The sequence below is a fragment of the Podarcis liolepis genome, assembly GCF_965112155.1.
Source record: "Podarcis liolepis genome assembly, chromosome: 4".
In the NCBI taxonomy this organism is placed as follows: domain Eukaryota; kingdom Metazoa; phylum Chordata; class Lepidosauria; order Squamata; family Lacertidae; genus Podarcis; species Podarcis liolepis.
In genome coordinates this window covers 62,821,568-62,838,875 of record NC_139558.1, presented here as the reverse complement: position 1 = coordinate 62,838,875, position 17,308 = coordinate 62,821,568, and the positions used below count along the sequence as shown (strand labels likewise).

Sequence of the window (17,308 nt, the reverse complement as noted above, 5' to 3'; positions counted from 1 at the left end):
GTTGTTGAAGTCATAAAGCTGCTGCTTCAAGAGCAAAAAGTAGACTATGAACCATCTGTGGTTGTAATTGTGTGGAGGAGGAGAGCAGAGACCTGACTTCTTGCTGCAATATTCTGACGAGGGAAGCTAGGTTCAGTGGGCCTCTGGTCACACGTTGGGGCAGCAAATACACATACAGAGCCTACTGTATGTGTATAATATCTCCACATTATCATGGTTCCATGTTATGAAGAGAGCCCACACTCATACAACAAACTTCCTTCTACAGTGGTACCTCAGTTACAGAAGCTTCAGGTTATAGACGCTTCAGGTTACAGATTCCACTAACCCAGAAATAGTACCTCGGGTTAAGAACTTTGCTTCAGGATGAGAACAGAAATTGCGCCGCCACAGCACGGCAGCAGCGGGAGGCCCCATTAGTTAAAGTGGTACCTCAGGTTAAGAACAGTTTCAGGTTAAGAACAGACCTCCAGAACAAATTAAGTTCTTAACCCGAGGTCCCACTGTATAGACCTTTTACCCAGTGGTACCATTTTTTCTGTAGGATTGCAGCACAGGCGGAGTGGAGGGCAAACCCTTCCATTTGAAATGCCGTAATGATAGAAATCATTCACACACACATATCTTTTAACGGCAGCAAAAACAGTTTTGTCTCCGAAATAGATGCTGTCTAGCACCAACATAGAAGGAAAGGATTATGTGCGGTAAATAGCTTCAAAGGTCAAGTTAACAGATTTTGCTCATTTACATGAAGACAGACAAAAGAAGCAAACATTTGAGCAACTGTGGGTGCCTTTTATTTATTATATGAAACAACAATCTAATACAGATATTAATTACAGAGCATTTGCCATACTAGAATCATCTTGTTGCTAAGATATCAGATGAAGCATCTTGCATATATTCATCTTTATTAATAAAATGTAAATGTCAAATTATTGTTTTCTTTTGTTGATTAATTCTGCCTTCCTCTCCAAGAAGCTCAGGGTGGTAAACTACAAAAAAGCAACACAAAATATAAATAAAAATATCAAATATTCCCACAGCTAAAAAAGTTCAAGGTTTTCATAGTGAGCTAGCACCTTTTGCTGATAAGATATTATTCATCAATATTTATAATATGTTTATTATGTTATACATATGTTGTGTATATTTGTAATAAAAATATTCAAAAAGAAAAGAAAGTACATTGGTACCTTGGTTTACAAAACATAATCCATTCTGGAGGTCCGTTTGTAAACCAAAACAGGTTGTAATCCAAGGCACGCTTTCGCCAATGGGGCCTCCAAAAAATGTTTGTTCGTAATCCAAAAAAAATAATGGGTTGTAATCCAAAAAAAGGTTGCAAACGGGGACATGCACTTCCGGCTTTGATGTGTCTCTAATCCGAAACGTATGCAAACCAAGGCACCACTGTATTTCCCTCTCCCTCTTCGTGCAACTCTTAGGCTTGGGGCAGGACTCCCACTGGTTCAGAGGTAAGGAAGAGTCTACACAGGCAGCCCAGGCTGGTAATTTCCCCAAACTTTATAAAAATAAAACCACACTAGTAGATTTTAAAAATAGGACAGAAGTACTATCAATAGAACCATATACCCTAAACTCTCATGATTCATCACAACTTGGAACTGTCTCAACTTAAAATCTCTTCTTTGTTTTGAACAAAGTGCTAGATAATAAACCATTTTATGGAATGTCAATAACATAAATAATATAATTGTTATTATCCCCCCCCCAAAAAAAACCCCTAAACATTTATCATGTGGCATCATTCAGAAGCAAATTGGATTAGTACTGGAAATGAAGACGTTTGAGGTGAGCCACATTCTTATGACAAATCATGGAATTATGCAACCCTATGGCAATAAATTTATTTGTTTTCTCAACAACCAGACTTCCAATTTTAGCATCTTTACGCAGTATTTCAGACTTCCTTCCTGATGGTTGGATGCATAAATAAAAACAATTGTAACTTGTTGCTAAAGCCCAATTCAGCTGAGAGAGTTGTGTCAAAAGATATAAATGATACCAATTCCGTTAGCATCGCAATCCTCAGACTTGATCAAAAGGCTGAACAAACAATGAAGCCTTAGAGCACTTTGAATCATCAAAAGAACAAGCATGGCTTCATTCTGCTCTAATCCTATTAGTGGAGGCTCCATCAGAAAGTCTTTTCCCCAGCTCAAAATTAAGGTTCTGGAACATTGTTCCAAACATGTTCCTCTTCACTCTTAAGTTTTGTTTGTTTCTTTTGCCAGTAAAACTTTTTGAAAGCAAAGCCAGTTCTTGAGAGAGTTTTAAATTGCCATTACGTCATTGGCCTGGTTTGCCTGATAGAAAGTCAAACTATGGTTTGGGACGAAGCTTCTTTTTGGGAGCTCACATATTGGCCTGGTCTGGATAAGCCTTAGTTTGGTTTACTGTGTCATGCAAACTAGGTCTTTGACTTCTCTATTGAGAATTTTTTTCCTGTTGTTGTTGCAGCTGTTGTTGTTGTTGTTGTTGTTGTTACATGCAAAGGGTGAGATCCATATAAGTCATACTTAGAAGTGCATTTATTTTCAATAGGTCTACTCTGATAATGACTTAATTTTGGGTCCCACCCACAGTGAATGACTATTAGTTATGTTAGTGCTGCTCTGTCACAAAAGAGGGTGATTTCGAAACTTTCTATGACTCCAGGTGAGGAAGAACTGCCATTTTCAATTTCATTGGTACAAAATATAGTGCTTGCAAGATTATATTCTTGCTAAACTTTTAGTAAAACAGATGACTAGTAAATCTGAGGGATACATTTGCTGCTACAGTTGATAGTATTCTGTTACACGTAGTTGGGGAATAGACTGCACTTATCTTTTAGAGTGATGCTCTAGAGTAGTGTGGCAAACACAGTTGGGATCTCTATGTGTTATATTACATGAAAAGTTCATTTTGGTAGTTTTAAGTTGCTTTGGTTCCATTTATTATTAACTATTTTCAGTTTATACCGAGTGTAAATTCCTTAACCGTTACCTTAAGTATAAAATTGCACTGGATTCTGATGCTCCGGAGTATGCAGGACATAACAGACTGGACCATAATACAGAATTCTTCTCACAGGAGTATGGACATAACGGTCGGCCTAATTCTCTTTTGGTAAGTACATTTTTTTTTCTACTTCACTTCTGCAAAGGTATGTCTGCAGTGATAGTTAACATTTTAAATTCCCTATTAAAAACCTGCATTATGCCTTTTGTCTCTGAAATATGACTATTGAAGTTTGCATGAAAATCTTAAGATTAAACTAAAGGCCATCAGTGAATGCAGTGTGACTTGGGCCAACTGATAGTTGGACAATAATGTTCCTCAATATCCTATATCAAGTATAACTGAACAAGATACAACAATTATCTGAAATAACTAAGCATGAAACCATTTTAGTCTGCATTTTCTTTCTCATGCTGTTTAATTCTGAATTGTCGCATTTTCATGTCTCAGTAACTTGCATGTTTTCCTATTTCCTTTTACATATAAACTTTGAGTTTTGCTCTGTGTGTGTTTGAGTCTCGCTGCATGAACAGGCCTCAACATCCTAATTTTTCCAGTAGTGACTTAGGGAGCCCCCTAAACAAGGAGTAACAAATTACTAGTTTGACAATTCTTCAAAGTTCTGTAGATACATATGCTTTTTTTTCTTAGGGTTCCGTGAATTATTTTCACTTTCGGTTATACTTAGCAATGTCTAAACCATACCTCTCTTTTTTTTTCTTGGTGACCTAAAAACATGATAGTATGTGGGGAGAATATTTTTGCTCCTTTGATTCATTGGCTTACACACAATGATAGTCCTACTTAGAGTAGACCCAATAGACAGCTGATTTAGGTCCATTAAATTCAGAACATCTACTCTGAGTTGTATACAACCCATTGTTTCAGTTCTATTTTACATTTATAACCATATCCCACTACCCTGATACACTTTATTTCTTACAAATTATGAGCTCACTATATTGGCTAATACTGTGATCCAAAGAGGTATGTGCATAGTCTCTGTACATGCTTGCATTTTTTGTAGATCATTCTTTCGAGTTCTTCCAGTACACTTGGACTCATCTCTAAATTTACTTACGCATTTACATTATATATGGGCTTTTTACCATCTTCACTTTCCTTAGCAACTTACTGAAGAAAATGGTTACATCACTAGAAATTTGAAGCCCTTCTCACAAATATTAGTATAATGGGTGCATCCATTCCAGGCTTGCAGGCCTTACAGGATAAGATAGCTGACCACATTCCTGGCTCATAGTTCAGTTTGGGTATGCCTGATTCAGAGGCTGCCCATTTTTGGAATAAACAAATTGTCATGCATTTCCATACACTACTATTAAATGGCTAGGATGGGGGGTTTTTTTTTGGGGGGGGGAGTGGTTGCAGGGAGGAGGTTTGACAGACATTGATGAAATTTGAAGGCATGACTTTGTTAAGCCAAGCAAACAGTGAATGTGTACAGATTCTTATTTTGCATTTAAAGCTATATTAGAACTTTTCAGAGAAATTGCATTTGATTCATATTGCATCTAACCATTTCAACATAGGCAAATTTGTATTTTGAACCTTTGTGGCATCACTAATTAGTGTCCCCCAGCCCCATTCTGTATGGACTAAAGGTGTAACTCTGCCAATATCAAGTTGTTTCTCCTACAATTACCATACCATGTTAAGCGTTATAACGTTTGTTAATAAAATCCCTAAATTGCTTCTAACTTAATTTTTCTTTCTCTTTGAGGAAATAGGAAGTTTTGGTTACCCAAGTTTTGTACCGCTTTAAACCTTTAAAACATTGTGAATGGTTAGTTTACCATTTCTGGAAGAAATGTATATTTATTCTGCTGCTACATTTTGCATTCAGTGGAAAATTAAGTATCAATTTCACACACACAACAGAAGCCAAAGCAACAAAATACTATGTTTTGGTCAGAAATCAAATTGAATCCCAAGAAACAACACAATAATACCATTATCCCATTTCCCCTTCCACTACTCTAGCAGTAAACATTAACACAGCTAACAGTGTAAGATAATAATTGTGTGTCTTATTAACCATACCTTACTTCCAAGTTGGCATGAATATTGGCGATGCATAGTAGAAAATAAACATGGCCAGAGGCTAAAACTATGGTAGAGAAGGATCTTGGCAAGTGCATGTGAAATAAAGCATGTAGGGTGGGCAAGAAGATAGAAGCCAAGTAATGAATGAGCTAATATAATTTTGAAGTAGCTGCAGGTTGTGGCATGGCAAGTGCACTACTATGTTAGTTACAAAGCCCAAAAGTGTGGGTCACACTTCTCCTTTATATCCTTCAGCAACCCAATTCACTGAGTGCAAGTGATCGCCAGCCCCGAGGACAACAGCACACATACTACCTGGAGGTAAAGTTGCAGATAAAAGTGTGCCAGCCCAAACTGTAGCACTTCCCTCCCTCTCCGAAGGGCAGGATCCTCTTCTTCAGTGCCTGGAGCCAATTTTATTTTAATCCCCACCCCACCACCATAGGACCATAGATCAATTGTAGAGCATCTGCTTTGCATACAGAAGGTGCCAGGTTTAGTCCCTGGTATCTCCAGGTCATGCTGGAAAAAGCCCTATCTTTCTGAAATCCTGGAAGGCCACAGCTAATCATGGTAGACAATACTGAGCCAGAGGGAACAGTGGTCTGACAGAGTATATGGGAGCTTCTTGTTTTTCCACCATGTATTGTGCATCTGAACTTACAGAAACGAATGTGGATATTTCTGTAAGCTATAGACTGTACGGTGGTTTGCTAAAAATAACACTTTTGTTCCATGTCCGAGCTGAAGGAGCCCTGATCAGCTGACAAGCAGATCTCAAAATTCTGTTCATCCCCCCCCCTCCCCGCCTTATCACAGCTCATGCTATTCAGAACAATTCCATCCAGCAGAAATGGTGTGCAAGCAGAGCTCTACACCATTTTCTGGAATTTGCCCGTTCACAAATCAGCAGCAACTAAAAAGGGGGAAAATGTGGATTACACAGTTCTTTAGAGAACCCAGGAACCAATTAGTATATTTTAAGCCATGTTTGCGTATTACTTATGTACTGGGTGTTACTGTGATTACTTTGGATCAAGGACAGTTTCTCAAACACACTCCTGGTCACGTGTAGGGGTGCCATGTAATTGGGACATTGAGTTATGCGGGTGCCCCAGTTGCACAGAGCCCCTACATGTGAATAGAAGCACACTTCCGCTTTAGACAACTATGGCAACAGACAGTTGTTTGAGGAAGGTGATGTCAGAGACTGGACTAAAAGTACAGTCCCACTCCCAAGTAAGCAATATCTACAGATGAGTAATACATGAATGGGGGAAAGAGTCATTTCCATTCTCATAAAATCAAAGTTGAAGAGAGCAGGGGAGCTTGCTTGTTTCTGGTTCCTGTCCAAAAATGGGCCTTCATTTCCTGGAACTACCTGCAAAATCCAGAACACAGCATGCATCACCAGTGGAGAGGACATGCATAGCAGAAAGATACAAGCAGAGTTCCTATTTTGAGACATGCAGGTGATCTAAAATACATGTTTCATTGGAAGCTCCCATGGTGTATAATCAGCAATGGTGGGGATTCTGCTGCAAATCCCAAATATTTTATATCATTCCAGCAGTAAGTACATTCTGTCTCTAGTTGAGTGCAGTACCTGTAGCCCCAAGGAGATGAAAGAACAATACAGAACCAAACTTATGGAATTCTGTTAGAAGTGATTTTATAATGGCTATGCACTTTAGCTAAGTCTGCCAAGATCCATCCGCTTGAAGCACTTAGGTGTTTCCATGCACTAGAACAAAAGCAACATCAACAAGCCAACATAAAATGCCAAGTACAAATTTGCAAGAGTGTATCTGTGATACAAATAGCATCTGTGGCGGGATAAGGCTACTTTAATTCTGTCCGAGGGAAAAGAGAAGGGAAAAGCGGGAGGAGAGTGTCCTGTGAAAAATACGTGAGAAAAAGCAAGTGATAAATTGAAGTTGTAAGGTTCATTACACCGAGAAGTTGCTTACTGCAGTTACGGTAATGGCATATGGGCAGACACACAGTCTGTTATACAGGAACAGGTTTTAAAGCTATTAACAGTTTTAAAATCCAACAAGGCTAGCTGGGATTCGGATACATGTTAATTATCCAAACGCCTCATTTCTCCACTCATCACTAATCCAAATAATATTTTCCTTGCTATTTTTGCTTCCTTCCTGACTTATCTCTTTCAAGGTCGTTCATCATTACTTCAGTACTTATAACCAAATGGTACTCATTTGCTAACTGTTTTTAATTATGTAAGGGGTGACCTTTTTGATAAACGTGTTTTTATTTGCCAATTCCTTAACTCAAGATAAACCCTACTTTTCTTCCTTTTTGTTACCTGCGATATAAATGGAGGGTGGTGCTGTAGGTAGTTTATTGTGTACTTCTACATAAGAACATAAGGTGAGGTGGCTGGATCATCTAGTCCATCTAGTCCAACGTCCTGTTCTCACAGTGCCCAACTAGATGCCTGTAGGAAACTACAACTGGACATGAGCACAACAGCACTTTGTCTATACTGCTATACTGTGGAGCCCTGTAATCATTCAGAGGTATCACTCAGCTATGAGTGATCGCCACAGAAGAAGAATCATGTTCCACAAACTATGTTAACAAATTGGAAAAAATAGAGAGCTGCAGATACAATGTCAAGTTTTGTTCAATTGCCTTGATTTTTCCTTTAAAAAATAATAATGCACATGTTTCTTGTAGTCCAGTGAGTTGGCTCCAAAGACTGTTCCTTTCCTTTTATGGAAGGAGTCTTATTATGATGTAAGAAGTATGTATTTGAATCCAGTGAGGTGCTTTATAAATAAGAAGTCAGCAAGTGTGTGGGGACTGGTCTTTAGTAGGTATTGAAAGTATATGGCACAGTTCTACCGCTGAAGTTGAACAGCTCAACAGTGCAAGCCTCTAAACATCTACTCAGAATTAAGTCCTCCAGGTAAGTGCTTGTAATCCTAGGCAAGTAAGGCACAAGGATAGGAGATACCTTGTAACATTTATATAAGCCATTCTTGACTTTTTTGAGAAAGACCGGTACAACAAAGTAGCAAATATCCACTTTTCAGAGGTGATAAGTATAATGCTGACCATTTTGTATTTCCATATTTTCCATGGATTCATGGCATGCATTCATTAGTTGATAGTTTCTGTGCATTATTCTATGGCAGCCACTCATTTAGCTGTATTTTTATTTTCACCTGTTTTTCCCCCCACCTGTTCTAATGCACAAATTAATGTGGTCATTTATTTACATTAAATCAGGTACTTTTCAGAACAAATGCTTTCTGTTTTGTACATTTCATTGCACACCCAATGGAATGTTCATGCCGTTAGTTTGATGTGGCAGGCCACACTTTGAATGAGTGGCTAAGTGTTTGGAGGAGCTGTGTTTTTCACTAATTTCTTTGTCTTCCTGGAGGATGGCATGTTGAATCTATCAGAATGGTCTGCTCCCAGAGGCTAATGGAATCTGATAAGATACTTGAGTGCCCTTGGGGAGTTTCCACTTTGCGCAGCTGTCCTGTCAGAGCTCTAATCTCTCTGTGGAATGCTAAGATGACTCAGGCACTTGACACGATCATAACTAAGTGCCCTCACCCAGAGTGCAGATCCAGTTAGCTCCCTGTTTTATCAGACATCTGAGGGGAATGGAGCAGGATGGGAGATGAGCAGTGATGGTAGTGAAGAAACTTATCCATGGAGTGTTATCCAGTCAGTCACAAATGCCGCCTTCCTGAGTAAAGTATTCCTGAGAGTGTTTTCTGTGCTCTTCCTTTTGGGTAAGACGTTATCTATACCTGTTTCAATCCAGTTTTAGGCCTGGTTTTGGCACAGAAGCTGCCTTTCTGCTTTAATGAAAGACAGGTGGAATGTAACCCTGATAGTTGTTATAGAATCATAGAGTTGGAATAGACCACAAGGGCCATCGAGTCCAACCCCCTGCCAAGCAGGAAACACCATCAGAGCACTCCTGTCATATGGTTGTCAAGCCTCTGCTTAAAGACCTCCAAAGAACGAGACTCCACCACACTCCTTGGCAGCAAATTCCACTGTCGAACAGCTCTTACTGTCAGGAAGTTCTTCCGAATGTTTAGGTGGAATCTTCTTTCTTGTAGTTTGAATCCATTGCTCCGTGTCCGCTTCTCTGGAGCAGCAGAAAACAACCTTTCTCCCTCCTCTATATGACATCCTTTTATATATTTGAACATGGCTATCATATCACCCCTTAACCTCCTCTTCTCCAGGCTAAACATGCCCAGCTCCCTTAGCCGTTCCTCATAAGGCATCGTTTCCAGGCCTTTGACCATTTTGGTTGCCCTCCTCTGGACACGTTCCAGTTTGTCAGTGCCCTTCTTGAATTGTGGTGCCCAGAACTGGACACAGTACTCCAGGTGAGGTCTGACCAGAGCAGAATACAGTGGCACTATTACTTCCCTTGATCTAGATGCTGTACTCCTATTGATGCAGCCCAGAATTGCGGCTTTTTTAGCTGCCGTGTCACACTGTTGGCTCCTGTCAAGTTTGTGGTCAACCAAGACTCCTAGATCCTTTTCACATGTACTGCTCTCAAGCCAGGTGTCACCCATCTTGTATTTGTGCCTCTCATTTTTTTAATTTTTTTTTTTGCCCAAGTGCAATACTTTACATTTCTCCCTGTTAAAGTTCATCTTGTTTCTTTTGGCCCAGTTCTCTAATCTGTCAAGGTAAATCGGTCAAGGTTATCTTGGACCTTTCAGTGGCCTTCAGCCACGGCATCTTTTTGGACTAGTTTTGTGAACATGGCATTTGAGGCACAGTCGTAAGCTAATTCCACTCCTGCCCGAAGTGCCATTTCCAGAAGGTGTTATTGAGAGACAACAGCACAATCCCTGCAGAGTCTTGCAAGTGTCCACCTAGTGCCCTGTACCTTTCATTGTCTACATGAACCAACTGAAAGAGGAATTTGGTGTGAATTGCCACCAATATGCTATTACCCATGTGTTATAGGTGAGACAGTGGATATTCTGAATTGATACTTGGCATTGGCAAGGGTTTGGGTAAGAGCCAACAAAAAGCTCACTTCTGACAGTGCAAGGGTTCTGTGGATGGTGGTTCTTCTGCTTGGGGAGAAAGTTTTCAACCTTTGTTGTATTTTATTGTCTTTGTGCACTGGAAACTGACAAGGAGTCATGAAGGATGATACATCAGTCTTCTGAATAGAATGTTTTCCATCCTAGGAATAAAAGATAAGTGAATGTCTGGGGCAGATATTATGTCCAGATACTGTCAGAAGCATAAGTGCTGTTTAAAAAAATAGGGCTAGGTTAGAACAATTGAAGCTAATTGAAATATAGGGCCCTTAACCTGCATCTTGTCTAAATATACTTTCTCACAGACCTCTTTACAGATATACTGAACCCATTTGCTACAGCAACTAAGTGCTAGTTTGGGGGTTAACAATTCTGATTCTGTTCCTTCCCAGTTAATTTGAGTGGTGTTGGGCAAGGCATTAAGTCTTATCTAACCTACCTCACCACACAAGTTCTTTGTTTGACCAAAATCAAATGGCTATAAAGAAATACAGTATACAAATGGTTAAAAAAAAATCAGTAGGAAAATTATGAAAATGCGTGTTTCTTGCATGTGAATTCATCCCTCATGACAGTAATACATACATTTTTCCCCTTTGTGTGAAAACTGTTTAGGAAAATTGTCATGTGAAAGAAGCCCAACTAATTCATGGTATGCGAGTCTTCAGCAGCACTTCTTAATATAAGCGACTAAGCTGTGTAATCCCTTAATGGAAGAAAGAGAGTTTGTCCTTGGAGACTAATATTTCCAGAGAATCAATATTTGGGATTCAAAGATCTGGTTCGTAATAGAGCATTGACAAAATTATCAAATCGCTGTGAGGAGTCCTTTGGATCCAACCCATTAGTTTTCTGACAAGGATTTATATATTGACTTTGGAGGATGTAATATAGGCTTCTTCTTTTTTTAGTTTGCCTTTTTAAATAGACATTTGCATAGACCAAGGGTTTGTAACTAGAAGATACACTGTTTTAAAACAGGGAAAAGATTGGCAAAGATGATCTGCCAAATATGTTTTGGTATCATTGTTGCATCCTCATAGCTGTGCTTCCTCCCCTGTTTGTTTTGTCTGCCTTTTGCCCCTAAAGATCATCAGTGGAAAGGGGGACGAAAGGGGGAAATGGAGAGGAAGAGAGAGATAAGACAGAAAGTGCAAGAACCAAACGGTGAAAGGAGAAACAGATAGCCTTCTTCATCCAAGCTGTACCAGCTGTGTCCTTATCAGGAGCAGGATACGAAAAACAGTGCTGGCAAAATCTGCATGTGCTACATTAGAATAAATGCCTCTGTAACCTCCAAGGATTATATACCAAACCCATTCATACATCACTTGAATAAGTAGGCTTCCTAGATAGTTTTTTTAAAAAAATTAATTAGAACATTCTAGCTTTCAGCTGAACAGACTCTTCATAGTGCCTATAAGTACACTCTAAAAACTTCAGACATGTAATGCACACGACTGAACTACATCTGCTAATACAGCCTTCACCAACTTGGTGCCCTCCAGATGTTTCGGACCATGTCTCTTATCAGTCCCAGCCAGCACAGCTTTTCTGAAAAACAAATGGACAACTGTGGAAGTAATGGGTTTCTCTTTCATTCCCTGTGTAAGGTGGCCAAGCAAACCACATAATCATAATTTGTCATAATATTGTATGACCAGTTACGTCATACTTTTTGATGCTTGACCTCAGGTTGGAGATCTTTGCTTTGTAGTTTGCCATCTTTTACACAGAAAAGCAGGCTCAACGTAGGCTTGGTTGTATAACAATCATATATAATTTATTTACACCAGGCCATTTTTAAATACAGTTCATTTGTATATGTAGTTACTATATTTTTAATCCTTTTTTAAGAAAACATTGTCTCCCAAAGTGGCTTACATCTTTTTTTTTTTTTAAGTGTCAGGCACTGTCAGAAGGCTGACAAAATCACACAAGGGAAAGGAGAGGAGAGGAAAGGCTTTTAAAAGCCAGAATGCAGAGCTAGAAGTAGCTGTTTACTTCCAGCCAAAGACATATATATTTTCTCTTGCTGGGGTTCTTGTGTGAATATAATAGTTGGTCCATGGGTGGGGACAGAGTGCCCTTTCCTCCTGCTTCTGCAGTCCCAGGGCATTGGCAGCGGGAGATGAATATTTCTTTTGGCAAGCAGGAAGAAAGACTCAAGCTTCTTCAATGAGGCTAGGTTGGCCTTCCACATGTCATCTTATTTTTGGATGGCAGGGGACACTGCCTTTCAGGTACCCTGATACTGCAATTAAAAATAATCAAAGCTGGGGTTTTTAAAAGGAATTTCCATTCTTAAAAAAATGATAATCCCAAAATCTGATTTTATTTTATTACTAAATTGGGTGTGTAATACCAGTTTCTAAAGTACATACCTGCTTAATGCACCTATTCATCTCCATGCAATTCTGTGGAAGCAGATCTCTTGGTAACAAAGTTGTGTGTGTGTGTCTAATAGCCACAAATTAGTCAGATTTTAAGGCACACAGACCTATTCTTTTCCTTGAAGTATCTGTTTCACAGCAATCCAGTTGCCTTGATAGTAATCTTCCACATTTTTTCAGGTCCTGAAAGATGGTCTAGAATGCAGCAGCTTTTCTACATTGTGCTAATTTTCTTTGTTTCAAGCTGCCAGCTGCTTAGATCTGTGTGACTTGGTTTATCTAAAGCGATTTGGAAATAAATCCTCTGGCACTTAAAACTGCAGTAGTAAATAAGTGCAAAAAAGCTACAGCTATAACCCCCCCTTTGCACGTACATTTGGGGGCACATGACGCCATCCCAAGTGTATTTCACATTTTCTTCCCTGCTGAGCAGATTTGTAGGAGTTATTTATCACAGAAACCTTAGGGGAAAAAACACTCTGTTCACTGGCGAGAGCTGAGATGCATTGGACATGCTACAGTCTGGTTCGATGAAGATCAGCTGTTCTTTTCCTTTTTTCCTAAAGCTGTTTGCTTTACACCTTTCATTCCGGTTGCCGACTATAAAAGCTTTTCATGCCGTCAGTCAGACTCTCGCTAGGAGATAACATGGCTGAAAATAGCATTATATTAGGAATGCCAGGAGGAGGAAAGTCTTAAACACTGGCATTGTCAAAAAGGAAGGCTGCAATCTTCACTCATCTGCCGACTCTTTTCTAATTGCATTGTTATTGAGTTCAGTTTACGTGATCAATTGCATTCAGCAGTCTGTAAACTACGACGTAGCAAGGTAATTGGTAAACAGAACATATCTGTCATGTTTTGAGTTGTGAATCTAATCTGTGCTCGGAAGCAGCATTGTGCGGAATATGCTGCCACAGGTTCCTTTCCACCCTTGTTAAGAGAAGTACTTCTGAAGAAGAAAAACAAAAAGTGGATCAGGTTAAATGAGATTAAAAGTTTCAGCGTCAGAATGCCAGTGGAAGAACTTAAGTCTCAACATGCAAAGGCAAACGAGTGGCTTGTTTTTCTGCTCAAGAACCAATACCATAAAACCTGCTTCGGCACTGTATTTTCAAGTGTCTTGCTGTGTCATACCTTGCATTTACCTGTATGAAATGACATCACGGACCTGGGGCAGCTTTAATTCAGAACACAATAGAGCTCAAATGCAGTAGTAAGAGTTTGTCATTTATCACTGTACAGTGTATCGACCCGAATGTCCTCAGATGTCTGAAATCGGTGATTGTAAATCACATGGAGCCCTCTAGTGGTAATTGCATTTAAACCTATCGCCAGATCTAACTTTAGGAAGTGGCAAAGGGAAAGGAAGTGTATAATTTCTATTGCCTTGTGGGCATTGAGACAGCATGTCCCATCCATAATTGCACTCTGCTTTTAATTAATATTGATGGCACATTTCATGAAAGTTCGGTTCTTAAATGTATATTTCATGTTCAAACAGTAGATCACTTATAGTACGTTATTTAGATTTATATCTTGACCCATCCCAAAGGCATATTGTGAACAATCTGTGAGTTTTCCCCTTTTCTTTTTTTTAGGTGTACATTCCAAGCAGAGTGGCTCTAGTGCTTCAGAATATGGATATCCAAAACTGAAGACATCCATCCTACAATTAGATCCATGATGTCAAAGGCCAGGCACCATTTTGAGGAGAGAGATATCCAGGGTTTACTGTTTGGAAACTTTTCTATATGAAGATACATATTAATACTGAGAGCATTAAATATGCGCCTACTGTTTGTTTATAATTTCCCGTTGTGAAATGCTTATTCAAAGAAATAAGCATTTAAAAGCAGAGGAAAGAAAAGTGCATTGTTGACAACTCGACGGATTCTTAACAGACTTAGATTTCAGAACATCTGGTATCCTCAAAGTAACTCTTCCACTATTTTATGGGAAATAATTCAAAAACTGCCTTCACTGTTTTCAGCTATTTGCTTCAATCACATTTATAATTTTGGTACTGAATGCAGGCTTTTCATTAGATGACATTTTGTGTTAGAAATAAATAAATAATGATGTTGTTGCCTTCAAAGGCGGCCTTATGTATTTGTTTGACAGTGGGTTCCAAGCTTATTAAACGTTTTCAGTGTTTTCATGTGTTAAACCACTAAAAAAGCCAGGTTGTTAGATTTAACAAACCTATTGGAAAAAATACATATTTTGGGGAATGATACACCTGAAAGTACTGAGTATTATACCCTACAGAGCTTGGACATAATAATGATAATAATTTATTATTTATATGCCACCCATCTGACTGGATTGTCCCAGCCACTCTGGGCAGCTTCCAACAAATCAAAACATCAAATACAGTTAAAGACACAGGCTCATTCCCAAACGTACTTTCTAAAAACAAAGTCAAACAATAAATTGCTTAGGAAGCAATCCAAACAAAAGATCTACCAGTGTGAGTAGGGTTTGGAATTGGGGTAATTTAGGACATCATAAATTGCACTGGTATTAATCATGCCAACTTCCTATAGTTTGCATTGCTCTGCTCCTCTTATTTATGTTTCATTGTATCAAAGCGCATCATATCCAGTTGTACAAATGGCAGGCGAAGCATGCAACTTCAGTATCATGCTTGGAAATTGCGACCTCACATCTTTATAAATCAAACTATCTAACTTGCTAGCCAAGAGTGAACACGTATAGAACATTATTTCAATCAAGCTAGGTGTTAATTTAAAACGTTAGCGTAATAGAATTGATTCTTCACTATATATCTTGAGTGAGATCCAGCGTAGTGTGACCCTGAATCCACTTGTGAAATTGGGCTTCTCCTTCCCTCTGTGTTTTCCCCAAAAAATATCTGCTGTGTAGGATTTGAATCCACAATCTTTGTCTCACTTTGTAAACTCCAAACTACTTGTGCCAGTATTCACAGCACACTTGTAAGTATCACAAATGTCTTTCCTAACATTTCACCATAATTGTTCGAGAGTAAGGTTATATTGTGCCACTGTGGTCCAATAGATATAAAAGTAGAATTTCTTCCCCTGCATCTCCAATAATGTTTCTATATTGGAACCAAATCAGCATGGGGGCAGTTGGTGCGTTGGCAATCTGCCTGAGGGGCAGTCGTCACGTCAGTGATCTGTGGGGGGGGGGTTGGTGCGTCAGCGACCCGCCCAGGGGGGGCGATTGGTGCGATGGCGATCCACCCAGTGGGGATTTTGTCACCCCCTTCTGGGATGACACCCAGGATAGAGCACCCCCACCACCCATCCCTCCCTATGCCCCTGATTGCATGATTCATCACTGGGGCAAGGCAACATTCATTTCCTAAGGCCTTTGAGGGTGTAGGGGGGGAGGATATCTTCCATGAAAACAGAAAAACAAATCTCAGTTCAGTCCCTCTGGATCACAGAGGCATTCATAAATGTTGTAGCTTCTGTTTGTGTTTAGTTCATCATGTCTGGGAAACAATAAGTGCTAAAGTGCTGATTAATATCCTACCTGTTTTTCATTTGACAGTTTGTTAAACAAGAGCCAAATAAGTTACTGTTCTCATATTTAAGTCCGTGGTGAGTCTGTAATTGTTTTACAACCTTTAAATCTGGAGGTGAGATAAACAGCTCTATAAATATGTGATATACTTTTTGTTAAATGGATTTATTAATATATAATGAAAACTTTACAGGCCCTGCGTCTGGGCATGTAAATGCAGTGCAAGGCAATTGTCCATGTCAAACTTTTGTGCAAGAAAAGCAATAAATATATAATATGATTAGAAGCTATAAAATTACTTGCAAATAAATGGAGAGATGTTAAAAAAATAATAATGCTTGTGGTGTTTTGGTATCATAGATTTACTCAAGATATTACCGAAGCATGCAGAAGCTTTAAGCAAAATAAAATGTTGGCATCAGCAGAAGCAAGTTAAGATTGCAGAATAATTATAATCTTTTCTGCTTAGAACCACAGCAGAAATGAAACAACATTAAATGCTTTTACATGATTTGCAAGGTTGCTAGATCCCAATTCTAGCCTTACTTAATGTCAAGTTGCTGTATTGCCAAGATCAAGATTTTCAAAGTATGCCAGTTCATGCACAGATGCTTAGAAATCCACTGCTAAAGAAATCCACCCTGAAATGGGGATGGGAGTTACAAGTAGAACCACATTTTTATGCTTGGTGTCCTAAATACATATTTCATATTCAGATGTGCATTTTGATGTAAATAGTCTACAGTAAGGCTTCAGTAGAAAGTAGATGGAGTTCTATTAAGTGTTTTGAATGTTAGCCCAAAGGGTCTACCAGTTGGAATAGGAAGACAAATTTTTTGAACAACTATAGATCCAGGCAGTCAGCTTTGCATTAGTTTCTACTCACTTTGTCAACCATAGGCTGACAGAAGCTTGAAGCCATTAATGGGGCTTCGAACCCTCTGTTTAACACAGTCTGCCATCCATTCTTGCTTTAAAGCAGAGTTGCTCATAATGAGATTTCTTACATTCAGAAAAGCCAAACCTGTCTTGAGTGCAACTGGGAGCTGGCAAAGATATTACTGCAGCTGATATAACTATTCACGTGAGTCATCCCTTTGTCTGTGCAGTCTAATCATGGAGGAAGAATTCTGATCTTCCCCTTCCCTCACATTTTTCTCCTCACACTAGTAGACTATTTGTGTCAGCAGTATATAAGCTGTAATAATGTCTGCTAGTGATAAGGGCTGCTTCTCACTAGGT

The 17,308-nt window shown here is 39.1% G+C and overlaps 1 protein-coding gene and 1 long non-coding RNA gene across 2 annotated transcripts in view; both read left to right on the top strand.

Annotated features, from left to right (window-relative positions):
• GBE1 (1,4-alpha-glucan branching enzyme 1) overlaps nucleotides 1-16,395 on the top strand; it is a 162,157-nt gene extending 145,762 nt beyond the window's left edge. The window contains 3 exon segments of the mRNA XM_083498636.1: nucleotides 3,018-3,135; nucleotides 5,347-5,412; nucleotides 14,152-16,395. Coding sequence (XP_083354762.1) covers nucleotides 3,018-3,135; nucleotides 5,347-5,412; nucleotides 14,152-14,208 — 241 coding nt within the window. The 3' untranslated portion in view covers nucleotides 14,209-16,395.
• On the top strand, nucleotides 5,424-14,143 carry LOC310704809. Its single transcript, XR_014525029.1, has 3 exons — nucleotides 5,424-8,974; nucleotides 9,806-13,324; nucleotides 13,599-14,143. It is a non-coding gene; the product is annotated as an uncharacterized lncRNA (long non-coding RNA).
• Nucleotides 16,396-17,308: the final 913 nt, after the last annotated feature.